This window comes from Falco naumanni, chromosome 5 (assembly GCF_017639655.2).
Source record: "Falco naumanni isolate bFalNau1 chromosome 5, bFalNau1.pat, whole genome shotgun sequence".
NCBI lineage: Eukaryota > Metazoa > Chordata > Aves > Falconiformes > Falconidae > Falco > Falco naumanni.
The window spans coordinates 2,482,406-2,508,201 of record NC_054058.1 but is presented as its reverse complement, the minus strand read 5'-3'; the positions used below and the strand labels follow the sequence as shown (position 1 = coordinate 2,508,201).

The following is a 25,796-nucleotide window of genomic DNA, read 5'->3' as shown; positions in this document are numbered from 1 at the left end:
TCTGAATGGGTCTTGCTTGTTTTGTTCCCTTTGTCACCTCAAGTGGGGCCTTTTTCTGCTGTTCTGCACTGTCTGTTCTCCTGCTGGCTCCCTTCAAAATTAGTTCAGATTTTGTTCCTGGTTTAACCCTTAGTTGTGTCTGTTTTAGTGCCCAGTGTATGACCTGGACCATAATGTGGAGTTCAATGGTGTTTACCAGTCTATGACTAAGCAAGCAGCCATAACTGTGCAGGTGAGATGCTGATTTTTGTCCCAGTGTTGCTTTTTCTCAGTGGCTTCTCCTATGCATTCCTGGTTGTCTTTTGTTGATGCTTGTATGGCTGTGAGCCTTTGCTTTTATTAGATCAACCAATAAGTGGAAGGAAGCGGTGCTACCTTTTACTACAAAACCTTGTTTACCTTTGTTTAGATAGGTGTGTTATGTCCTAGATACTGAGGTTCTAGATCAGAATGGCTCTAGCCAAGTGTCTTCTGTTCAAACCTTGGCTCTTCTACCACTGAGTGGTGGTAGTAGGGCCTTTATAATAATCAAAGCTGAGGCAGATGGTTTGCAGTAATTAAAGCAATATGAATTTTTTATTTAATTTATTTTAAAATTTAAATTATTTAAATCAGTATTTTAAATAAAACATTTAAAGTAACTAAGTGCATTAGTATTGGTTCATTTATTTTTAAACTTTAAATTATTTAATATTAAAAATAAAATATTTAAAGTAACTAAATAAATGCATTAGTACTGGTTTGTTTGTTCTGGGGCACTGCCATACTGATCCTGGTGAACTCAGTCAGCTTATTGTCCGCAAGGATGAGGAGAGCATCCCCAGGAGCCAAGCTCTGTCCAGAATAGGCTGGTCTCTGTAAGGCTGGTGCCTGTGTAGCAACTAAAACCTGATCGCTGGCCTTTTGGAGCACTGCCTCTACTTTGCATTGGAGGGAGAGGCTCCTTCACATTTTATGGATTCTGTCTTCTTCCATCCTCCTGTGCAGAGAAAAGACTTCCCAGGTGAGCAGTTCTTTGTTGTGTTCGTCATCAAGCCGGAGGATTATGCCTGTGGGGGTTCTGTGCCTTCTTCCATTCATGGTAAGGCATGCTGGGAGCTGGATTTGGTTGCTGCGTCTAGGTGATGGAGCAGCAGGAGTGTCTTGTGGGGTGACATGGAATGCTCATATGGCTCTGTCTTATGCAGGTAGCTGTGAGGAAGAGTGAAGTAGTACATTTGATATTGTTGGGTAGATTAAAAGTCTTGTTCAGTCAAGGAGGTGACTGGCTTGCTGGCGTTATGTGATTTTTCAAAGGAGTTACTGGTGTCTTGGGAAATACTGGAGACATCCAGACAATGCTTCTTACAGCTTTCCAGTTGGTTGTTTCCCCCTCACCTCACCTCTGCTGCTGTATTATCCTCCTACCTGCATGGAGGCCCAGATGGCTGTTCCTGCAGATAGCATCTTCTCCCACTGCTATCTTGGGATCTGTGACAGCCCTGGACTTGGGGGAACAGGAAAAATTAATAGTTTTGAGAGAATAAGTTTAAAAGAGATGTGTTCTAGTGCCTTTGCCAACTAGAAAATACTGTGTCTACTTCCTGGGCAATGATAAAAGCAAAGCCTCTACCACTTGTGGTGGCTGTGACTGGAGTGGGGACATTCCTGTCCTCAAAGTCAGATGGCATCCTCCCTGCAGGAGAAGCAAGACTGCAACCAACAGATATACTGGGGTCTCCCAACAGCCCCCACCCCCTTACAATGTCCCCCCTAAAAAAAGAACTGTTACCTTCTGGGTGTCCTTCTCTCATCCTAAAGCTGTCAGCAAAGCTGTACTAGCAGGGTGTGCTAAGCCCTGCTGAAACATAGAAGTTGCTAGCATGGCATGCTGCACAGAAATGTTTTGTCAGCAGAGCTTTGGTCAAGGGCAAAAAAGGGGTCCCAGTATCTGTAGTGAGAGAACCTGCCCTTGGGGAACTAGATGAATGAGAGACGAGGTGCCCTTGGGATTCAGGCATCCAGATTTGAGCAATGTATGGAAGGCTCAAGCAGGATTTGTAGTCTGAAAACCAGGTTGTGGATAGGCAGGTTGGGGGAAACATATGGAAAAGGCTGTATATTGGTAAGTTTGAGACAGGTTTAAAGCAAAATCACACACAGATTATAGTGAAAAGCCAGACCCTGGTGGTTTTGCAAGTGCAGAGAACTGAGATCAGGGCCAGAGTTTATGAATGTGTGATTGTTTCTTTATTTACTGTACACTTTGCATCTCACAGGGAATGTCAACCGTACCTGGAACCTGCAGCGAACAAAGAACCTTCAAGTGACGATTGTGCCCTCCATTAAAAGTCAGTGTCTTTGGGCAGAGCAATGCAACTTTACAGGGGGACTTGGCCCTTCTGCGTAGAATGGTATGGCAGGGTTGGTGCAGAAAACACCAGCAAAGAAGTCAAAACCAACTGGAGCCCTGGTCCCTTCCAGGAGGTGCCGTGTGGCACAGAGTGGTCTCATGGGCACACCAACTAGCAATGGGGTGAAGAAATAAGGGGAGACCTTGCAACAGGTTCTGGCATTTCCTCTTGAAGAAAGCAGATAGGTTTTGAAGGGCTCTTTGGGGGTGGGCATTGGCAGCAGGTGGTGTTGGGAAGAGCAGGACAAGAGTGCTGGCTATGAGAGGGGCTGTCCCTGCTCTGTGAGCTGACTGATGCCTTGTCTTTTCTTAGAGTCTGTTTACGTCCAGGCTATGATCTTCAGCTTCCTGAGTTTCCTCTCCTTTTACCTGGGCTCAGTGGTTGTTGCTTTTGTGCACTACATCAGGTGAGTCAAGGGTTTTACAAGAACAGCCTTTGTGTTTCTCATCATCCTCAGACATGTCTCACCCTGCATTACATCTGGGGCAAACGGGGCAGCAAGCATCTGAACAGAGCAGCCAAAGAAGTCTGTGACTGCCCAGTGGGCTCCTACTGACCATAAGCCAGAAGACTTTTCTTCCTGTGCTAGGGGGACTGTGGCAATGATGAAACCCTAAGGCTCTGCCATCTAGCTTTTGTAGTGCCCTACCCCTGAGTTTCCTTATATAAGACAGTGGGTAGCAGGTAGGAATTGTGATGGGACCACTCTGGGATATGGGGTGCCAGAGCACTGGGAAACCAAGGTACTTCCCAGAATGATGGACTGAGTCCTGCCCTAAGTGCCAGTGACCCAAATAGGGCCTTGGAGTCCTGAGGGTGCTGGTTTCCTTTCCGAACTACTTCCCCTGTTGCAGACCTTGGTGTCTGGACTTGTGTTGAGGAGAATATCTGCATCTGAGGTGAATCTGGGCACAGCTACCATGACAGGTTGTTCTAGGGAGCAAAAGAAAAAAAAAAATAGGCAAAACTCTTTCCCAGCTGCCCTAGGGCCTACTGTTAGCTCACTGGAGGCAACCTTGAAGTCCTCTTGAGTGAGAGAAAGGACTGGAGGAGCAGGAAGGGGACAGTAGCCTAAAAGAGAGGTAAGATTTGCCCCTGTAGGGCAGCTAACAACTAGCACAGGGTGAGAGCCTTGGTGAGGCAGCAGGCAGCTGCTCTTAAGGCGGTGCCTATGGTGGAGTTTGTGATCAGTCAGTGACTGCTGCCTGTGTAGGCAGTGATAACGGTTAAGTGAATCCTTTGTCCAAAGCATGGAGGCTTGAGAGGAGGGAGGCTCCTTCAACACTCTTTTATCAAAAAAAGATACAAAACTTTCATCAAATAGCAGGCTGGTTTTGTGAGAACAACACCTCTCGGCCAGCTCCTCAGACAGAATGTGGCAAAAGAGTGTTCAGCTGCTTCAGAAGAGGGGATCTGAAGAGTTTGATGCTCTGAAACAAAATAATTTCAAGATGGGGGCATGGCTTAACTTAGACACATCCATGAAACAACATCTAATTGGAAAAATTCAACGAAGTTACTTAAGCCTGTGTGCTCTTTTTTGCTGATGTTGTTTTTTGTTGTGTGGGCCATATGACTTTTTTATTTTTTTCCCCCTTACCCTCCACTGCTTGGCATCTGCATCGGAGGAGGTGGTATTGGCTTCTTAAGTGTCATGCTGATGTGTGCCTCTAGCTCCTGTTGACCTTTCAGTAGATTCTTATGCACTCGGTTCCCTGAGCAGGGGCGCTGGGTTTGGGAAGGTGGTCTGAGAGTCTCTTCCAACTCCCAGCTGAGCAGTGTAGGATGGGACAGTTGTTTGACTGGTTGTCCTGCCTCTGGTGGATAGCTGAAGGGATAAAAAAATATAAAAATCTCTGTTGCTCTGGAAATCAAGCAGTCGTGGCTGAGCCATGTCTAGTCCAAACAGTATTTTTCTTTTGTTGTTGTTGTTTTTGTTTGTTTTGTGGTTTAGTTTTGTTGGTTTCGTTTGGTTGGGTTTTTAGGCCTTGTACCATATTTACCTATTGATGTCCTAGATAATCCTGCTGTGGCTGGCAGGTGATGGATTTTGTTGGCTATCTCAAAAGTGCTGTCTGTTCCTTTCCAGGGTTCAGAGGAAGGCTTTGGCTGACAGATTGAGTCCTGAGGATGGTAAGGTCCCTTTCCTGTTATGTGACAGTCTTAAGTGAACAGCACAGGTCCCAGGCCAGGCAAGGGACAGGCTGTCAGTCAAGTACCTTCTGTCCCTTCAAGCCTTCTTCCCTGTACGTGTACCACATATCTTCCATCAGCACCAGAGACTGTTAGAGCTTCCTCTCTGCCCCCACAAGAGAGGGTGTTTGAAGCAGGCTCCTCTGAGCCTGGTCCTCATCCCCAGCCTAAAGAGCTGGCTTCTAGAGGGGTGGAGGAAGCACAAGCTTTGACTAGACCTGGCTGCAAACTAGCGTGCTTGATGCGAGATCTGTCCATTTCTAAGCAAGGCACTTTGAGTTTGTTAGCTTTTGTGCTTTAAGATTTACTCTGCCTGGTTTAAGCATGGTGTCTCCTATTTAATTTAAATTTTAATTTATTTTTAACTGGGACTTGTAGACAACCAACTGATTGAATGACTAATACAGTTAGGTAGTGTTGTTCATGTTATTTACTTTGGTATTGGATTCAGTTTACTTTATGCTGCACCCACATTTCAACATACTGCAGATTTCTGTGTTATAAAAACATAGCTGCATCTAAGAGCCTATCCATGAGAGATGGAAATTTTTATCGTGTGGATGGGTGTGCAGGGGCACTGGGAGTTTCTGCTTTCTGGAGAAGTGTGGGAGGCTGGCTGTTTCAGCCGTTTCATTTTGTTTAAATATTTAGTGCCTGCAAAGTAGTTCAAAGTATTGGTGATGATAAAGACATCATCATTTGTACCTCTTTCCTGGGGAGAGGGAGGACATTATACTTTGGCAGCATGCAAAGGTTCTTGGTGTGTTGTCGTTCCCCCCCCCCCCCCCCCCCCCCCCCCCCCTTTTCTTTTTTAATCACCAGCTTCTTCAGTCTCTCTGATCTGCTACATATTACCAGATAAGCATACTAGTATAACTGAGCAGTGATTAAAGGATCAGCAGTGGAACTTCATTGTGGCCTGGCATTACTTGGGTTAATATTTCTGCCAAGGACCTGGGGGCATTTGGATTCTCAGGAGTTGCTTCTTCAGCCACTGAGATCACATATGCATCCCTGCAGTAAGTGGAATGTGTTCGAAAGGTTTTCCTCACAAGTGAATAATCAGGGGACTGTAAAAATGTGCTTAAAAATATAAAAATTTTAAGTCATTTGGAATGGATCCTGCTGTGAGACAACAGCAGGTCTTAGGGCCCTGGAGAAATGGGAAGGCCCTGTGTGTTGGGGAGTTTGGGGAAGCTGAAAGGACCCTGGCCAAGGCAGGCTATGGAAGAGCTCCAGGGTGGTGACAAGGGATCACTGTCTAAGGCAAGGAGGCACAGTCTCAGCCAGGTGAGACCAGAAGCCCCAGGGAGTGCTGCTGGCACTGCAGCTGAGGGTTCATGTGCCTGGAGGCAGCTTAGAAGCTGCTTTCCAAGCTCTGTTGGTAAGAGGTGGAAATCACATTCTGGTGCTTGGGAGGTTCCCAAAGAAGCTGCAGGGCACAGATATTGTGCTTAGCGTGGACCTGGAGGGCAGAGAACTGTGTTCCTGGGCAAGGAGGATTGCTGAACAGCATCCCTGTGAAAGGACAGACGAGTGCAGTTCCTTCACAACTTACAAGTTTCCTCCCAGAGGCACCTGCTCCTTCTGCGACCTGTCCTCTCCCTTATACTCTACGCCGCCTTCTCATGTGTGGCACTGCATGTCACAGCCATATCCTTTCCTCCTACCCACGTGCTGTTTCTTTCTTTATTGTGTCTTTTTGGGGTGTGTGTCTGATGCCTATGAAATGGTAACTAGCATCTTCCATGTCCTCCAGATCACCAGGGCATGCCGGCTTTCTCTTAATTATTTTTTTCCCTACTCTTCACCCACTGAAATTTCTCTTCCTCCAAAGTACCCCTAGGTCTTGCTGCCTTCATCACTTCTGTTTTCTTTCCCCTTCCCTACCAAGAAAGTGTGGATATAGGTGATGAGCAATCTCTCTGGCCTTTGTCTTTGAATATTGTGCAACTTCATCTGCCCTTTTACTCCTGTCACCCACTTTACGCCCAGATTCTGTGGTTAACTTTTTTATTTTTAATCCTGTGGCACACCTCCTATGCCACATCATCACTATCTGGTGGAGGCCAGAGCTGGAGGAACCACACCCAGTGCAGTACATTTACTTTGCTGACTCACTTGCACACTGGGAAGTAGGACTGAAATTACTGGGTGAGCTGGGTCCGAAGCAGCTGTTAGAGACAGGGCAGAGTGTCTCTTCTCCCTGCCACCCCTGCTTTGTCCAGATTTAAATCTTCCCTTGGTTACTTGGGAGAGAAGGCTGACGGGTCACTTAAGAGCATAAAGCCTGGTCTAAAATAAGGAGGGAGTATCCCTGTGGGACAGTACAGATGGGAGTAGGAACTGTGCATGCGCCTTGGTGCCATGAACATGGGGAAACACTGCTTTTGCCCCCTTCCCAGTGATCTGGATTTCCAAGTGACTTCAAAGCAACAGGAAAAACTGCCACGGGAGTGGGAGAGTTGCACAGCAGGTGATGAGTAGAAGGTGGATCTTGCTCCTGCAGCAACCTACAACATCCTGCTAATCCCATCTCAGGGCTGAAGGGGTGTCATGGGTGTGTGGTGTGCCAGAGCCTTCCCTCTGGCGTCCAGTCCAGGCCATGTTTTCTGCTTCTGGTGCTCCTCTGAGCTGTTTGTTGCTCTGTTGGAGGGATGGGGAAGGAGGGTAGAGAAGCTGAAATGCAAATCAAGTCTTAGCCCACAGACCAACAAACACAGTGAACATGTCAAAGGAAAGCAGTAATTTGTACTTAAAACATCAAATGTCATTGCTGTATGGATGCTCTCCTGCCTAGGAATTGGGCTTGGGCAGGGAAAAATTTGGGGGCTCAGATGTAAAATCTGTGGCTAACAGAAATGGTACAAAAACCTACACAGGGTGTTACAGAAGCGGCCAGAATTGCCAGCTGGAAAGAGGAGCTGCCTGTGCCTGTCAGTTTGGGACAGATCAGGTACTGAGCAGCCAGAGGTGGTGCAGCTCGGGAAGTCAGGCCATTGCCAGGCTGCAGTAAGATTGCTTGCTTTCAAATGTTATCCTGTGTCCCTCTGCTGCTGACTGGCCACACGACGTTGTTGCAAAGGTGAAACTTTATAAGCAGCTGGATCTGTCTCACTTTGCCACTACTGGCAGACATGGTGCCATGGGACTTAGCTGGCTGTGTTTGCTGCCACGTTTGTCTGCTGCCAGTTCAGCAGCTGATCTCCAGAAGGGGAGGCAAAAAAGATGAGTGTGGAGGCAGGAGGGGAAAGTCCGAGTGCCACTTGATTGGGAGGTGCCAGTCCTCCTTGCTTCAGGTGTGTTGGTGGGAGGCAAGGACCTCCCAGCCCTCAAAGGCTTGCCCTTCTTGACATCAGCACAAGATCATGACCGCTTTTTGCACAGAGCATTTCTTGCTTTCTCCTTGCTTGGTTAAAACTATGGAGCTGTCTTGCCAAAGGCTGTCTACGACTCTTCCAGCCATAACTGGAGGTATCAGTATTTGAATAGGTCACTGTGTGAGGAGGGGAAGGAGAACGAGAAATTCAGAAAGGTGCTCTTTCTGAATATTTTCTCAGAATATTGTGAGACTTGCTCTAGAATTTGCCAGGTCTTGCAGCCCCATAATGGGATCCTTAAAAGGTGCTGGAGGGAGCCTTGTGCTTTTGTGAGGCAAACTGGCAGCCTGTGTGGGCAGGCTGAAGGGAAAGGGTTTGCTTCATGTTGCAAAGCAAGGGTTTCCCTTTTGCATAATGTGCTCTAGAGGGAGACTGCCATCTGTTTGGAGAAATGCTGCTTTCCCCAAGCCCCTCCAGCTCTTGGAGCTGTTCGTATTCACCTCAGAGATGTGTTTCAAAGCACTGAGATGAAACTAACTGTCCCTTTTGGGTCTGTTTATTGCAGGATCTGGGATTATGACATCTTCGCACCCCATCACAGCCAGCACCCCTGAGGGAAGCAGCTATGGTGCTATTGGTACAGTATCTTCCAGAACTGGGGGCACGGCGGGGGGGGGGGGGGGGGGGGGGGGGGGGGGGGGGGCGGGGCTGGTTCTGCCTCAGGCAGAGGAAGGCACTTTAAGGTGCCTTAAAGCCAGAGGGAATAAAGCTGCAAGCTTGTGTAGGAGCAGCTTGCAACCACTTGAAAAAGAAAATTGCAGCTTGGCAGGTTCAAATTGCATTTTAGGGCAGAACACTTACATCAAAAAGGTGGCAAACCTCTGGAAGAGGTGCCCAGACAGACTGTGTCATTGGAAATGTTTGTCTCTGCTAAACAAAGCCACAGTCACCTGATAAGTGTTGGTGACAATGCTGCTTCAGGCAGGAGGTTGACTAGGGACTGACACAGGTCCCTTCCAACCAAGCTTCTAGGAGCCTGTTAGTTCATCAAGCCGGCCTTTAGACCAAAGCTTGCCTTTAACTGGAAGTCTGAAGGGTTGTGTCTTGCAAGGCAAGACAGAATCAGAGCTTCTTGTCATTCAGAAGTTTCACTAGAGGAGAAAAAACGTCATGCTGTCAACAGGTGAAACATGCCCTGGCAGCACAGGAGGAAGAAAAGCTTTCAAGGGTCCTGCTAATCTGATGTGATAGGAAATGCCTTCCTTTGCCAGAGTACTTCTGTTGTAAGGAGATTAAGTTTTCCTCTCCTGTGGAGGGATTGGTATTGAATAGTTTGGTGATGTGGACTTTTGGGCATAATCCTTGAATTTGACAGCTTCAGAACCCAGGTTGTGGGGTGAGGTGGTGCAAGTCCAGGGCAGTGTGAGGCAGCTGCTCAAATGTGAGCTGGTTCCTGCTGAGGAGGCATTTGCTCCAGATATCACCCAGTTGTTGGACTGTGAAGGTGTGATACCTGAACACCTGACAAAGAAACGTATCACCGATATTTCATGAGGTTTGGGAAAAATTCAGGAGGACTTAAATCCTGGAACAGAGTTGATGGCTTCAGCACCACACTAACCCCCTTCCCCAATTCCCAAGGAAATGCTTTAAAAAAGTTTGGGAAATGAGGAAGAAACTTGTGTTCTGCTCATGCCAGTATGGGTAATGGGCTGGCTGGGAGCTTGGCCTTGGCTTCACCAGTCCTGGTGACCTGCAGGTGATTGATACTGTAGATGCAATGGGAGCAAAGTTGATGCTCTGCCTGCTTTGAAAAATGGATTTTCTTCCTCTCTTTTTTTTTCTACAATATTTTTAGAAAAGTGTATATATAAAGCTTACATAAAATCTGGAGATGAACTAGGTCAGCCTGTTTGTGACCCCTGAACAGTCCACTGCTTTCACTTGAGCTTCCTGGCTTGTCTCAGCCTTCCAGATTTCAGAGCTCAGGCTAGTAAAGAGTAGAAAATGTCAGAGATGAGAAGTAATAGAATAAAAGCAGAGGAAAATCCAAAGTGCTGCAGAGGGAGGAAGATGGTCCTTGAACGTGCTCTTAGCTAATAATCTGAGACTTTCAGGAAAGTTTGTGATCATGGACAAACTTGTTCCCTGAAATGGACATGTTAACTTGTCCCAGCAGATTTCAGCTGGTATCTGGGACAGCTTTCCTCTTGCTGTGCATAGAGGGATTTAGCATTTACCCTGCCTGTTTCCTCCTCCCTGCTCCGCTCCAGACGAGTCAAGCTCCAGCGGTGGACGTCAGTTGTCTTCCCCTGAGCGTGGACTGCCAGCTGGTTCTGACACAGACAGCTCTGTGGAGGAAGAGAGCGACTTTGACACCATGCCAGAAATCGAAAGTGATAAGAACATCATCCGCACTAAGGTAACAGCTGGTATCGCAGCTGTGGCCATGATGCAGGGCCAGGACCAGCACTAGTCACTTGCCAGGTTTTTTAAGTTTCCGCTTCCCTTTTTAGGTGGATTTAATCTAAGAAATCTGAATGTGCTTGGTGGTTTTTTTTCAGAGTCTAGAAAGTTTTCCAGCTATGCTAAGTGTGCTACTGAAGTGAGTGATTTAATATGGAAAATCAGAATTTAATGGGGACTATTGAGAAAGGAGGAAGAAGGCAAGGGTGTCCCAGAAAGTCCAAGGAGGTGCAACAGCATAGGGGGGAAATAATCTGCAATAATAGGTATGAGTAGTGTGATGACATTGGATATACAGAGGGTCTTTAAGCTAGCAGTTCTCAAACTGCCTCCTTTTGTCGCCCCACACTGCTCCATGTGACTCGGGGCCATTCCTGGAGGTCAGGGGGGTTTGCAGAACTCATTCCCCATAGACTCAAGGGACACAATGAGCTCGCTGTGTCAAAAATGGCCCAAATGGCACCAAGCTGCATACTGTCCAAATACATCAAGATCTGCTACTGGCTTCTGTAGTCTTCACTAGTTCTTTTCTGTTTTCTTCCCTTGTTCCCCACCCACTAATGTTTTAGGTGTTCCTCTATCTATCAGACTTGTCCAGGAAGGACCGAAGGATTGTTAGCAAAAAATACAAAATCTATTTCTGGTAAGGAGAAGACGACAAACTGGTAAGGCCCAAGTTCTGGACCCAGTATCTGGTTGTGCAGCCTGTCCACATGTCCTTCTGAACCATGCTTTAGACCTGAGGATATTCTTTGAGCCATTCTGTTATACATTCTGACCCTGTTCCAACAAGTAACTGCAGATCCCACATATCTCAAATAAGGACATTGGTGAACAATTGCACACATGATCCTGGTAATGGATTCTGGTTTGCATGATTGCTTTAAAATCTGCTAACAACTGGTGTGCTGGAACGTACTGGGGAAGAGGAGAAATAGGCACTCAAAACACACGAGCTTGTGGTCCACATACTGGCTTTTCTTGTGTCCTTAGCACATTTGCTCTTCTGCTTCAGGAGATGATTACCAGAGGTATAAAGCTCCAGCTGGGAGAGCAGGGTCTGTGCCCTTAGGTACCGAGGTGTACACACTCCTCCACAAGCACTATGGGGTTCTGTTTTGGGTGTGCACAAATTGTTTTGGTGTGTGTAACTGCTGCTACTGTCTCCTTTCTACAGGAATATCATCACCATTGCAGTGTTTTATGCCTTGCCGGTCATTCAGCTCGTCATCACTTATCAGACGGTGCGTTGGGCTCTGTGGCTGTCCCCTGTGCTTGGGTCCTCTTGCCTTTAAATCTGCTTTGTAGTTGCATGGTGTAAGGATGACAGTCACAGTGAAACCGGCACCACCCAGGAATCCTGCTTGGTCTGAGGGGCAGTTTACCTTGGCTGCTCTCTGCACTGTGTGTTGAGCATTGCTGCTAGCTTGGCTCACTGAGCTTGCAGTTCTGCTATTTTTGCCTGGGAGGTGGGAGTGCAGCAGTTTTCCTGCTCATCTGATGTCTCATTTGGGTCCTGTTTCATTTTAGAGGCAGGAGGAATCTGCTGTTACTGCTAAAAGGTAACTGAAAGCAAGTTAGGGTTTGCTGTGATACGATTTTTCCCTTCTCCCCATCCTTGCTATCCCACTGTTGTTCAGATATCTGCAAGCAGATCTATTAGTCATGGTGTTGAGAGCACATAACATGTTTCCTCTGAAGACTGTTGTCAGGTCTGTGGCAACATCTTGTCCCCCCAAAAAAGCTTCACTTGCAGGTCTCATTACTCCCCTCTGCCAGCACTAGAGCTAGGCTGTGTCCTGGCATGCCTTGTGTACATGCAGTGTTTGCACAAAGCAAACCCCCCAAGAACAGGGAGGATTTGCTAATATCTGGTCTCCCACCTCCTCTCCATTCAGGTAGTGAACGTGACGGGAAATCAAGACATTTGCTACTACAACTTTCTGTGCGCTCATCCCCTTGGGGTGCTGAGGTGAGTGAGCCCTGCTGTCACTGCATTATTGTCTCATGCCTCCTGAGTGTTTATCTTGTGCCTGGGTCAGGATTTTATCCTTGCCAAGCTCGCAATAACTGTGGTGGCAAGACAGACCACTGAGAGTTTAGGACTCTGAGCTTACTGTTTTGCTCAGCAGCGGCTTTCTGTTGCAGACACACATGCACCTGGGAACATATGGTACCTGCGTTGCCCTAACAAACCTACAGCACAACAATTAGGTGCTCCTGTGCTCTTTTGGACACTTTCACTTGTATCCAAAGAGCAGCAGCTCTGCAAAGAAGTTCAGATCAGTACTTTCAGTGCAGCATTTCTCTGAATGAATGTGGGAGTACAAAGAAAGCCCAGAGTTGGGAATCTCACAAAAAGTGCTAAATCTATTGGGGCAGGTGAACTATTTAACCTAAAATTGTCATCCAGGGTATAAAACTGTCAGGTGTTTGGCAGCTGCTGAGATGAAGGATGATGGAGGGGGAGCAAAATGGATTCATCTTGTCATGGCCCAGGGTTCAGCTTCCTGCTGCTTTACTGCCGTTACCTTAAACCTTCTTTTTCCCTGCAGTGCCTTCAACAACATCCTCAGTAATGTGGGCCACATGCTACTGGGCTTTCTATTCCTTCTCATTGTGTTGCGCAGGGACATTCTCCACCGTCGGGCCATGGAGATGAAAGATATCTATACCCTGGTAGGAATCATGGTTGCATGGGGCTGAACGGAGGGAGGAAAGACAGGGAGAACTTGAAAACTTGAGTGATACACAGTGGGTTTCCATTTTTCCATTTGCTTCCTTGCTGAAGGATTGAATACTCCTCCTCTTTTTTTTTTTTTTTTTTTTTTTCCTTCCCTGAAAAAGGATCTAGGTGGGACACTTATGTTCTTGCACACCCCAATACTTTAGTTTACAGTACGTCCGTACTGCTGTGGTGACCTAGCCTGGGCTTGCAAAGAAAAGGAGATGAGGAGATGAATGACTATCATGGCTGTGGGTTTTTCTCCAGTGCTTATTGTGGAGGAACTGGAACAGCAGAAGTGTCCCAAGATGGTTTTGTTTATAGTGAGGTTTGATTTGTCTTAAACAATCAGGAGTTCCTTCTTGACACTCCTGTTAGCAAGAGGGAATAGAGCTGCCTATGGTACTGCAGAAGAATTTGGCAGCCTGTAGCTCTGAAGCAGAGCTGTTTGTAGCCAGAGCTTCTGGAGTCTCTTCAGTATCTTCGGGGAGAGGATGGAGAAATCTGCAGCCCTGAGGGCAGTGGTGCTGATGGCTTTTGGAGACAAACAATTTTGCTTCCACTGGCTTGGTAGCAAGTAAAGGCCTTAGCAGTTCTAAGGGTCTGCTGCTTACGGTTTTCAGATGAGATCTCAGCCAGATTGTGATGGAGGTGCCTTCTCATGTGGGCTGATGGGCTCTTCTCAGGTGCTTTTAACTCCCTACTGACCTCAAGAGCGAAGCTGCTGTTCTGGGTCCCCAGTGCTTTCCCAATTTTGGGCAGGGTGTAGCGTGGCACAAGATACAGGACAGATATTTTTTAGTCTTAAGATGTTAGTACCAGGTCTTAGACTAGAAGTTTCTGTGTGATTAGCTTGTTTGTTGCCTGTGGATTCATCTGGCTATGCAGTGTGGCTAAATCCAGAGCCTGTGGTTGCGCACAGTATGCTGTGCTGTGCTGGTGACTGAAGGACACGTGCAGGGGTTAGGAGGGATGAAGTGATGGAGAGTGCAAGCTCATTTGTTGTCAGGATATAGCAAGAGTACTTACTACACAGCTCTGTTCTCTTCTAGGACTATGGGATCCCAAAGCATTTTGGTCTCTTTTATGCTATGGGCATCGCTCTGATGATGGAAGGGGTGCTTAGTGCCTGTTATCATGTCTGCCCTAATTACTCCAACTTCCAGTTTGGTAAGCTGAGATTCCTTTCTCCTTTTGAGCTGTAGGTAGGATTTGACGTGCTCCGTCTTCTGCTTAGTTGCTGGCACTTCCCATCCCTCTACCCTTACAAACCGCCTTGTAGTCTGCCTGTTCCAGGACTCGGTCAGGAGGCAGTGAGGCTTTGGATGCTGGGGACTAACACATTTCAGCCTCCTCTCCAGACCGTGGGACTCTAGTAGTACTCTGCTGGCAAGATCTCCCTTTGCTTTTACAGCTTAGTGTTGGAAAATAGTAAGTGCACAGCCTTGAGTGGCAGAGTGCTCAAGCCTAGGAAGTCTTTGCCTTCTGAGTGGAAACTTTCCCGTGTGGGGTCTTTTGCTTTCCTGGGAAAGAGAAGACTCGGGCAGGATCTTGTCTATGTGTGTAAATACTCAATGAGAGAGAATGAAGATGTGTGAGCCAGGTTCTTCTCAGTGGTGCCCGGTGACAGAACAAGAGGTGATGGACACAAACCACCAGAAACTCCATCTGAACACAAGAAAAAAATATTATATTTTTTTTAATACTTTGAGGGTAGCCAAAGACTGAATGGGTTGCCCCAAGAGGTTGTGAAGTCTTCTGTGGAGATCTGCAAAGCCTAACAGGACAACCCTTTCATAGTTGATCCTGCTTGAGCAGGGGGTCTTGGACCAGACAACCTCCAGAGCTCCCTTCTAACCTCAACCGTTCTGTGATTCCCTCTCTGCTTCTGTGCTGCACTGTGGATGCTTATTTTCTGAGCCCCTTTAGTTTTCGTTGCCCCAGAGCATGGTAGATGTGCTGCAAAATGGCAAAGCACAAAGTGGTGTACAATGTAGTGCAGCGTCAGGGGTTTGTGCCTGCCAGCCTTGGGTTTGGCCCTGCTGCTGTGCTTCTTTATATGGACTTGGAGCAGCTTTCTCAGCCTACTGGAAGCACCCGTTTTCAGTGTTTCTGTTGTGCTCCCTTCACAGATACCTCCTTCATGTACATGATCGCAGGACTGTGCATGCTGAAGCTCTACCAGACCCGCCACCCAGACATCAATGCCAGCGCCTACTCTGCCTATGCCTCGTTTGCTGTGGTGATCTGTCTAGCCGTCCTTGGAGTGGTATGGCCCCTCTTACCTACCTGCTTCTCTGGGAGGAGATGGTGTGGCTGGGAGCACACCTTAAGTGAGCAAATGACTGGGGAGAGCAACAGAGTAGGATAAGAGTGTGTTAAGCAGCTGCTAGCATGTGTATTCCCGGTACTCCCGGGCTTTCCCTCCTCCTTTCCCCTGAGCTTGCGGGGGCGGGGGGAGCAGAGCAATTTTCTCTAGGTCGGCTCCTTTTTGGGCTTTGCCCACCATATGCCGTCCTCCTCAAGAGCAGAAACTCGTGTATCCAGGTATCCACATCTAAGCATGCAGTGGGTCTCCTGTGGGGTGGCTCACCTTGGAGGAGGGGGTGGGGGTGAGGCTGGCTGAGCTGCCAAGATGAGTGTTCTGTACTTAATTGCTTGTGCCTCTTTCTTCCCTTTGGAGAACTCTCTGTTGCTGGGCACAGGTCTTGCAGTTGGCCTTCCTACCTTTGGAGAGGCGCAGGGCTAGCATAATGGTTGGGGGGCTCCCAGGCAAGTTTCTCGAGTCCTTGCCTATAGAAATGGGCAGTGAGGCAGGAGTCACCAGTCGCTCCTGTGCACTAACAGTAACTGACCAGTCAGACTGGTACCAGGGCTTTGGCTGGTTGCTCATAGCATTGCAAGTACTGAGCCGGGCTTGTCTGAATCCCCAGCCTGTGCTTTACCTTGGATATCTCTGTTTCTCTTCTTTTGAAGGACTCAATTTTGTTCAGCAGCAACCAGGCAAAGTCCATTGCTTGCTTGCTCTGAACGGGCAGCTAGATCCCAGCGGGCTGTTGGCCGCTCGCTATCACACATAATGCAGGGAATCAACTGACTCTGCAAAGGTCTCTGGGTAGGATACTGTGTGTGGGATAAGGCATGCAGGAGCAGCTGGTGAACTTGGGATGTCTCAAGAATCTCTTGATAGCTCTGGCAGATTTGCACACCCAGGTTCAAAACAAGGGGGTTTTCTTATGGGATGCTGTGTCTTTTCTTCTGAGATGCTTTGAAGCTCTTCAGTGGAGCTTATAAGCTGCATGTCTCCCTTGCTCCATCCACATAGAGGTGGCTTTTCTGCTTTTAGTTTGGTGGGGTTTTGAGGTTTTTTTCCCTACACAAAAGGAAAATTTCAGGTGTGCCCCAGTGGAGGGTAGTGTTTGGTCACAGCCTGACAGCAGATAAGAGTTTCCAGACTCCTTAATGTATAACTGAAAAAATTAAAGTTTTAATATAGCATTAACTTGCGTGTGTAGGTCACTTCCAGTCCTTAAATAAGGCAGAAGTGTACAATAGGAGCAATTACCTGCAGAGCAGTTTTGTCCTTTTTGGTCTACTGCAGCATAGTTGTTGGTGTACCAGTTGGTTCCCTGGCCGCCTTTGTGAAAATGCAGCTCCTGGCCAGAGAGCTGCTGCCCAGCTCAGCCGAGAGCGCTTGCCTGGCCTGGGGGTCCCTGCAGTTTTGCTCCCCGGGCCAGATGCCATCCTTCCATGCTGCTGTTATTGTCTGATGGGACATTCAGAAAGAATCGTCTCCTCTCCAGAATGCTGAGCTCCTCTTGCTTCTCTGGACTTAGTTTTGGATTTATACATGTATTCATGTTGGAAGATTTAGGGGTTTCTCTTCCATGTTCAGTGAGGTTCCCGAATGCCCCACGGTGATATAGGAGAGGAAAGGATTAGCTTGCTGATAACAGGGCTCAGTTTGCTTTTAATGTCTTTACTTTCAGGTGTTTGGGAAAAATGACATGTGGTTTTGGGTCATTTTCTCAATTATCCACGTTTTTGCCTCACTGGCTCTCAGCACACAGATCTACTACATGGGCCGCTTCAAGATTGGTAAGTGCTGTGACTGAACCGTCACACTCTAGGGTGTGTGGGTGTCTCCTCTCCTCGCCTGTGTGAGTCACCTGTGGCCTGTGCTTGTGTTCTGGGTTACCCTGTCCTCTCATCGATCTGATGCTCTTCCTGGCCTCTGAAGTCCTTGCGCTGCTGCTTCCCAGACCCATGGGAGTCAGCAGAAACCTGTAGTTTCTGCTGTGTAGTGGCAGAAGAGCTGGGCTCGGAGGGAGCCTGCCCTTCAGCTACAGCTCTCCCTAGGGCTGTGCTCAGCGTGGTGAGCTACATAAAACCCTGTCATGGGGTGAGGGGGGAGAGGGTCTGGTGGGGAACCTGGCTCTTGTGCTCTGCTTACAAACATGTTTCTCCTTCCTCTTCTGCTCCTGTCTGCCTCAGATGGTCCTGACTCAGGTAACTGTCAGCAGCTCTCTTTTATTTCTCTGTTGAACTGATTGAGCAGCTTTGTAGCGGTTGGGGACGCATGGATGTGTGTGGGGAGCCAAGCTCGCGTGCCACCTGGGGTCGGCTCGTGAGAAGTGAAGTGCATTTGCCAGCAGCGCTGCCAGCCCCCTACCCTGGCAGGAAGGGGCTGATATAGCACAGGAGAGCTCTGACCTTGGCGCAGGAGCCTTTTCAAGCTCCACACTTGTGACTGAAGAGGGGCATGTGTGTGCATGCATGTCTGTCCATGGCCACTGACACTGATGGCTCCCCAGTGAAGCATCTGCAATGATTTTGAGAGCAGGAGTGACTTGTGTGCTCTGCCCCTCTAGGACACTCTAAGGGCTGTGGGATCAGTTTCTGCTGTTTCTCTGCTCTGGCAGCTTGTTCTGTGGAAGGTGCTTTTCCCCCTTCCTGCACACACATCTCTCTTTCAGAGATGCAGTTGCAAAGCCAGCCTGTTTATGTGTACAGACACTGTTTGTTTGAATTCTGGGCAGTGCTAGTGTTGAGGGGATTTTTTTTTTATTATTATTTTTTCCCCTTGTCATTTTGCCTAAATGCCATCCACATCCCGTGGTGGCTGCCTTTATGCTCAGCCCTTCTGCTCCCAAAGGGCGAGAAATTATTCTGTTGACACCTTGACCACCCGCAGGCTGGATTCTCTGTTGTCAGCCGGTGGGTGCCAGCATCTTTCCCCGTAGGCATTTTGGAGCTCACTCTACTGGCTGTTCTGGCTTTTTATCCTCTTCTTTGACAGACTTGGGGATATTTCGACGGGCAGTGATGGTGCTGTACACGGACTGTATCCAGCAGTGCAGTCGACCGATGTACATGGTAAGTGATTTCTCATCTCAGCACCTCTCTCAGCAATTGCTCACTTTCTAGGCAATGCACAGAGGAAAGAGGTGTGGCTATTTGAAAAAGTGATGCTCCCTGCTTCCCTTCTTCACCCTCCCCCAAAACGTTTGGGTGTGTGTAGATCTCTGCTGGAGTGGTGTACCCCCCACCTCCAGGCCTCCCCAGATCTCAGGCTTGGTGAATAAAACATCAGAGCAAAGGTGATACAAGCATGAGGGGATTTCCTTTTGCTCCTGCTCCCTGGGGGCACCTGTTTGAAGGAATGGGTATGGATGGGGCTCTGTGCAGCGCAGCCTCTCTTGGGCGGCCAGCGACCGTTTTGGTTCTGTGGCTTAAACAACAGCTATTGCTATTTCTGCAGCACCTCAGGGCAGATAGCAATAAAAGTAAGAAATAGTAGCTGTTACCTTGTGTCTCACAGATTACTTTCTTCTTGGCACAACGTGCTAATTAGGGCTTGAAGCCTAAGTTTTTATCCATAGGCATCCTTTTTATTTTTTCTATTATCTTTTTTTTATTCTCCCATCTCTGAATAAGTGTCAGACTGAGTTTTGCAAGCAAGCTTGGTGCATTTGGGCATAAAGTAAGCCTGGCCAGCCTGAAATAGCTACATCGTGGAAGCAGCTGTAAGCATAAATGCACGTGCCCCACAGATGTAGCCCTTCTGCCTGCTGTAGTTACAGTGCTTCCCTGCTAATGGTGAGATGGGTGAAAAAAGGCTGTGTGGACATGCGTGGGATGCTATCCAAAGCTTTCCCGGCTGCCTCTTTTAAGCATGTCCTTGCTCTGTGCAACAATTTTTCTGTAAAATGGTGGGAGGGAAGGAGCCTAACAAAAAAACCAGTGGAAGCAGTCAAAGGATTTGCAGAGCCTTGTTGAGACTAAGCTTTAAGTTCTGGACTTGTTCTTCTTTAGATGTTTAGTCTCCTTGCAACACTTCCAAATCTGTGAGGGCTGAAGCAGTTTCCGTCTGGCAAAAGCTCCCACAGAGCAAACTTCAGAGCCAGGGGCATGTGTGTTTGTAGGAACCAGGCTCCAAATCATCACATAATGATGATATCCTGAATTTCTGAGGCAGAGGCCTCTTTTTGCATTTCCTTCTGCTTTCATATGATCATCAGTGTCTCCTCTTCAGGACAGGATGGTGCTGCTCATTGTTGGAAACCTGGTCAACTGGTCCTTGTAAGTGAGGTGTTGGTGTCTTGTGTAGTTGTGCATGTGGGCAGCAGGATTCAGTACTGACACGCAGGTGGCCTGAAGTGACGGGGGAATGCAGCAGTGTCTGCACTAATCCTGTGCTGGGGTCCTTTGGACACGTCTTGGCAAGGAGCTTGGTCTGATGAGCACTGATGTTAGGCACCTCCACAGGATGCACTGCAGCACTACGGAGCTACGTGAGGCACCCCTAAGTGTTTCAGCCGGTGCTGGCTCATGGCTTGTGTCTGAGTGAGCTTGCGGAGGGCTGGGCTGGTGCCGTGTTCCGCTGTACGTGCACTTCCCATGTAGCTGGGAGCTCTCTGGCACGGCCAAGGTGCAGGAGCCTCAGCAGACTCGTTAGTCGCAGGTACAGAGCCAGCTCAGCAGTAACTGAATGGATGGGAGGAACCAACTATTGGATGAGACCTAAAATCATAGTCCCCGTCCCAAGTTCTTGCTTTTAGCTGAAGCTGCTTCTCATGGACTTGCCTTCTGCCAAACATACAGGTCTGGGGCCGACTCCTAGCAAGTGAGATGTGTTTGGCCAGGGGTTGGAAGCAACCCAGGGCCCTTGCCTGTCCTCTGGGGTCTCCGGTTGCTCTCAGTGGCTCACCATGGTCCAGTTTGCTCAGCAGGGAGCAGAGGCGAACAGAGCTTCTCCTCCGGGGAATAGGGAGGCTGTGGCAGTGTTCTGTGGCCTGGGGGGCAGTGGGTGGCTGTCAGTTTGGGGATGTACCCTAGCAAAAGAGGCAGTCTAATGTCCATTCTTCCCTCTCTCTCAGTGCTATATTTGGGCTGGTGTATCGGCCCAGAGACTTCGCCTCCTACATACTGGGGATCTTTATCTGTAACTTGTTGCTGTATCTGGCTTTCTACATCATCATGAAGGTAAAGGGAGGCAGCTGCAGCTGTCCCTGGGGTGCCTGTCTCCGAAGGGGAAGGGATGGGCCTCTCTTTCTGGCTGCACTTTGGGTTCCTGTGGTGCTGCAGAGGGATGTGGAGGAGCCTTTGAGGGGCTCCAGGTGGGACAAGGTGTTGGTGTTGGGGAGGAATTCTGTGTAGCCATCTCGGGGGTGGCTGGGCTGTGCCCCCGTGGGGTGGGCAGCCTTTCGCAGAGGTGGATGGTCCAGGCTGTCCTGTCAGCCCTGCGCATGGCTTCGGCTGCTGGGCAGAACTCGGGGCACATCGTGAGGCTATGTCCCTGTCTGCAGCTCCGCAGCTCTGAGAAGCTCCTGCCCATCCCCATGTTCTGCATCATGGCCACAGCAGTGGTGTGGGCAGCTGCCCTCTACTTCTTCTTCCAGACCCTCAGCAGCTGGGAGGTAATGTTCCCCTTTCACCATCCTCTGTCCATCTTTCTCTCTCATCATCTTTCCTTCCTGTTGTTCACACAAAAAATACTCTGGGGAAGAGTGTAGGGCTGCTCCTGGAGAACTGAAAGGGTTTAACTCCTCCAGCAGACTGAGAAGGAAGCATGGGAAGCTGGGCTGGGCCAAAAATGATGGTATGCATATAGCTGTGGAGAGACTGTTTATGACCCAGGTGATCCAGAGATGATTGGCCCTCAGCAGGGGACAGAGGAGGAGTTGGGAAAATGAAAGCAAAACTGGGCAAATCCTGACTAGTGCTGGATGGACGACTTCTCCCTGGAGCAGGTGGCCAATGGGGAATAACCTGCTTGGGGCTGTGGGGGCTCTCCATGGCCTGGGAGGCTCTTAAATCCTGACTGAATGACTTCTAGCAAGATGCTGTGTCCATCTCCGTGGAAGTGGTGGCCTGCTGGAGGCTGTGCAGCTTGTACTATGCAGGACCTCAAATGTGGGAACCAGAGAGTTCCCCGCATGTGGGTTGTGGCCCCAGATCCATCTCCTGCTCTAAGTATGACCGTGCATTCCTGTCCTGCTCTCACCACATCTGGCCAACACAGTGCTTTTTCCTGGCTCCTGCATGAAGGGTTAAGACTGGGTGATCTCCAGAGGGTCCAACATGGCCAGCAATGGCCCTCTGTGAGTGGATACCAGGTCCTGACCCCCTGCTCGCTCCCCTAGGAGACTCCAGCAGAGTCCCGGGAGAAGAACCGGCCGTGCATCCTGCTGGGCTTCTTCGATGACCATGATGTCTGGCACTTCCTCTCCGCGGCTGCCTTATTCTTCTCCTTTCTGGTGAGTCCTGCTAAGCCTCCCACTCTGCTGTATGGCCTTGCCTCTCCTCTTCCCCTTGTCCCTCTATCTGCATGGACCTGTGGCTGCCCCACAGAAGTGCCCCAACTCCTCTGACTGCTTCTGGGCCTCCTTCACAGTGGGATGCTCCTTGTTGGTGGGATCAGAGATCAAGCTTTCTCCTTTGGCTTGTTGCTCCCTGTGCCTCCCAGCCTCAAATTCCCTCTGGGGCTGCGGGTCAAACAGCTGTTGTGGGGAAGCTGAGGGGCTGCTGGTGTGACCAACCCTCTTGTGGGTTTGTGAGGACCTCCCAGGAAGGGACCCTACTCCCTTTGACCCAGGCATTAGGGTCACTGGCATGCTTAGCTCGCTGCTGGACTTTATGTTACTTCTGCAGTTGACTCCTGTGCTCCTTTACTTGCTACCTCTTCTCAGGCCTGATGATCTGTATTGGTGACAAAGGTGGAGGCGTCCCCTGCAGTGGGGTCACAGCGTAGTGTTCTGGGGAAGTGGAGAGGGAGACGTTAACCCTAGCCATGTAAGATGCAAACTGTTTGTGAAGGAGCTGCCTGGCCACTTGTAATGTCTCAGCTGTGGTCAAGTGATTCTCACGCTGCTGCCTCCTGGATGGCTTTCCAGAGGCTAGCGATGAGGGACCAGTTTACAAGCAGCATCTCCATCGTGGCTGGGGCAGGTCTTTGCGGCACTGTAGGCAGAACGACCTGTCAGCTGTGCTGCCAGAGTGACTTGCTGGGAGCACTAACAGAAACGTTAATCTGGCACATCTGCACGGGTAGCTGTCGTGACTCCTCTACATGCTGGAGACACGGCCCAGGTGAAGCACCCCTGTGATGAGGTGCCGGCAGGAGGTGGCCATTCTCCCCCGCCGTGGGCTGGCCAGCAAGACCTGAAGCTACCTCACACTTTCTTCCTCAGGTCCTGCTGACCCTGGATGATGACCTGGATGTGGTGCGCAGGGACAAGATCCCGGTGTTCTGAGTCCCCAGGGGACCCGGGGCGTCCCAAACCGCTCAAAGGCATCGGGCCACTGGCGTCTGTGGGGAACGAGCCTACCTCAGTAGCCAACAACCCCCGTGGGAGCACGGGAGCTGGATCCCACAGCAAGCGTGAAGGCGTGCTGCGGTAACTGGGGCAGGCCCAGGAGGGAAGACAACATTTGCTCCTTTCCCACCGCATCCTCTGGGGCAGGCACGGCCCAGTGCTGAGGCCAATGCACAGCCCTCTCTGGCTTGTAGGTGCAGCGGGTCCTGGAGCCAGTGAAGAGGGAAAAGCAGGAGGTGTCGGAGACCTTTGCTTCCTTCCTCCCTGCTGATGTGCTCCGCTTCCTCTCCCGTGAGCAGGCTTGAGAGGTGCGGTGCAGCTCCTGCAGCAGCAGCCGGTGCTGTGCCCCAGGCTGCTGCCCTTGGAGAGTCCCTGCAGCAGCGCGGGGAGCGTCTGGTTCCTGTCCTGCAGCCGCCAAGGGGGCAAAGGACTCCAGGCTGAGGTGGCGGTGGGAGACTGTTCTTTTTTTGCCGGGAGGCTCCTCCTGTAGCTGGTGGGAAGCCACGGCAACAAGAGACTGCAGTGTTGGAGGGAGGTGGCGGAGAGCTGCTGTGCCAGGGGCAGAGCCCGCAGCCTTGCTCTTGCAGCCTCTCCCACTCACTCGTACCCAACAGCCTCACTTCTCCGGCAGCTCCGCCGCAGGCGCTCCGTGTGACGGTGCCCTTCGCAGCACCGGGAATGCCACCTCAAGCGACCCTGGGAGAGACGGTCGGTGTAGCCGCAGCCTGGCACACTGGGCAGCTCCTTGGCAGCTCGGCTCCTGCTGCGTGGCCTTGCCGCAGGGGCGAGGCGGAATGGGGGGGCTGCCCGGCACCCTCAGGCTTTCCCCTGCGCCGGGCTCGCTTTGGGCAACCATGGCAGGGCCGGCTCCCTCTGGGGCTGGGAGTGTGGAGGCGGATTTCGGGCAGTTGTGCTTGAGCCTTTTAGCAGAGGATCTGGACCAAACTTTCCAACTTTTCTGCATCTGAAATAAGTTTTTAAATGGTTTCTGCATTCTTCCTGAATTCTTAGCTGTTTAAAAAAAACAAGAATAAGGTGTGAATTATTTCAGGCCTTGCATCTAAAATGTGACCCGTTATTGCTAATTTTGAATTAAAAAGTATTCTTTGAGGCCTGCTGTCCTTATTCTTGTCATTGAGCATTTTTCCTTTGGTGTATGTGCATGTACCCAGTGATGCAAAGGCTCTATTCCACCTCTGCTCACCAAAGCAGACAACTATAGTAATTTTTACTTTAAGAAGTCTGTATCTCCTAGAAAGGTTTTGCATTAGCTCATTTTTATTTTTTTTCTAAGTTGGAGTTTATCAAGACGGTCAATAAAATGAGTATTCCTGGTTCCCTGCTCTGCAGGTTGATCTGAATTCTTCTTGCCCCAGCTCTCGGTGATGGCAAAGAAAGCAGAGGGGTGCCCAGTGGTGTCACACAGCTGCTGTCATCCTTCGGAGCCTCAGAAACAGTTCCTGGAGCACAGGTGCGGGTGACCTGCTTGCTCTTTTAACCAAATTGCCTTTGTGAGGCTAAAGAGAATAAAGAACAGACGCTCTCCTTGGTCACTGTAGCCTCTTCAGCAGAGGGAAGAGAAACGGAGGAGAAATGCTGCAAGAGGCTGCCAGCTGTTACCTTCCCGAGCAGAGCCACGCTGCTCCGGAGAAGTGGCTGCGTGTGAGGCAGGGCACGCCAGAGGATGCCGCGGGTGGTGGCGGTCCCTGCGTGCTGCGTGGTGTTACGGGGCTTTGGGCTGGCTTGCAGGTTTGCCATGCAGATGGAGCTGTGAATGTTTCCTGCTAGAAACAAGGGAAGGTTTCTCGGGCAGGTTGTGAACCATGAGTTTCCTTTACAGTGTCAGCATGGGCTGCAGGGAAGGTGGTGACACTTGCTTTGGCCTGAGTAGCACCAGCAGAGGAGGATGAAGCTGAGGATAGTCCGTGTTTTCCATTCAGCCGCCCTGCAGCCTTGCCGTATGTTCTTGGTGTGTCTAAAATGGCAGAATCCATTATTAGCTAAGCTTGCCTGCAGCTTCCTTTTTTTTTTTTTTTTTTTTTTTTTTTTAAAGAATGCCAGGAAGTCTGAGGTGCAAAAAGACTCCCAAATCCTTACCACCAAGTGCAGCGAGGTTGAGCTGCCCCCACCAGGGGCTCGTGATGGGGCTGTGGTGCTCTGTCTTGCCCAGCATGGCTATAAATGTGCTGTGCAGGTGGAGCCACCTGGCTTTCTGTACCCAGAGGTGTCTGCATGTTTGACCTGACAGCTTTTTTGCAACATGTGCTTTGCGCTCCCCATCCCTTTCCTGCAATTGCAAGGGCTGCTGTAGGAGCCTGAGTGCTGCACTTTGTTCTCTGATCAGTGAAGCCAACATTTGTTGTAATAATATCTGGGTTGTGCAGGATACGTTCTTTTCAGAGCTCTACTTGGAGGCCAGGTGGAAACACGCAGTGCCAGTGCCACCCATTCCCTCCCTGCTGTCTGCCCTCCTGCTCCTGGCCGCGGCAGCAGGAGCGGAGGTCGGAGGCACGGCCACACGGAGCCCTGCTGCACTGGCACCCAGAAGGTCCCCCAAGTGCTGCAGCAGTGGGTCTGCTGGGAGGTGACGTGCTGCGTAATGGTCACGGTGCTGCTGTGTGAGCTGGGGAGCAAGTGGGGCAGTGCTTTGGGGCCAGGACACAGCAGGAGAAGGAAAGGAGGAAGTTTCCTAACGGAGTCCTCACCATGGGCCTTGCATGGACAGTTATCTAGGAAGCGCCTGGAGTTCAGGTCGAGCCCCGTGTGTGGCTTCAGGGTGGCTTACAAGGCTTTCTGCAGGGAGCTGCTTGCAGGACAGCAGTGCCATGGTGTGCAGGATAAAGCCCTGGGTGCTGGGGGCATGTGGGGTTTGAGCACGGGC

The 25,796-nt window shown here is 49.8% G+C and overlaps 1 protein-coding gene across 5 annotated transcripts in view; it reads left to right on the top strand.

Annotated features, from left to right (window-relative positions):
• Positions 1-24,253, top strand: part of SIDT1 (SID1 transmembrane family member 1) — a 47,912-nt gene extending 23,659 nt beyond the window's left edge. For 3 of the 5 annotated variants that reach the window (XM_040596697.1, XM_040596702.1, XM_040596703.1), the window contains 21 exons: positions 149-232; positions 988-1,081; positions 2,259-2,330; positions 2,706-2,799; positions 4,483-4,526; positions 8,472-8,543; positions 10,180-10,328; positions 10,942-11,015; positions 11,550-11,616; positions 12,271-12,344; positions 12,928-13,051; positions 14,150-14,267; positions 15,230-15,366; positions 17,087-17,195; positions 17,592-17,606; positions 18,397-18,473; positions 19,633-19,679; positions 20,477-20,582; positions 20,906-21,016; positions 21,743-21,856; positions 22,790-24,253. In XM_040596697.1, the coding sequence (XP_040452631.1) occupies positions 149-232; positions 988-1,081; positions 2,259-2,330; positions 2,706-2,799; positions 4,483-4,526; positions 8,472-8,543; positions 10,180-10,328; positions 10,942-11,015; positions 11,550-11,616; positions 12,271-12,344; positions 12,928-13,051; positions 14,150-14,267; positions 15,230-15,366; positions 17,087-17,195; positions 17,592-17,606; positions 18,397-18,473; positions 19,633-19,679; positions 20,477-20,582; positions 20,906-21,016; positions 21,743-21,856; positions 22,790-22,852 (1,845 nt within the window). In that variant the 3' untranslated portion in view covers positions 22,853-24,253. The remainder of the gene's footprint in view (positions 1-148; positions 233-987; positions 1,082-2,258; positions 2,331-2,705; positions 2,800-4,482; positions 4,527-8,471; positions 8,544-10,179; positions 10,329-10,941; positions 11,016-11,549; positions 11,617-12,270; positions 12,345-12,927; positions 13,052-14,149; positions 14,268-15,229; positions 15,367-17,086; positions 17,196-17,591; positions 17,607-18,396; positions 18,474-19,632; positions 19,680-20,476; positions 20,583-20,905; positions 21,017-21,742; positions 21,857-22,789) is intronic. The other 2 variants (XM_040596699.1, XM_040596698.1) reach the window with 2 other exon arrangements.
• Positions 24,254-25,796: the final 1,543 nt, after the last annotated feature.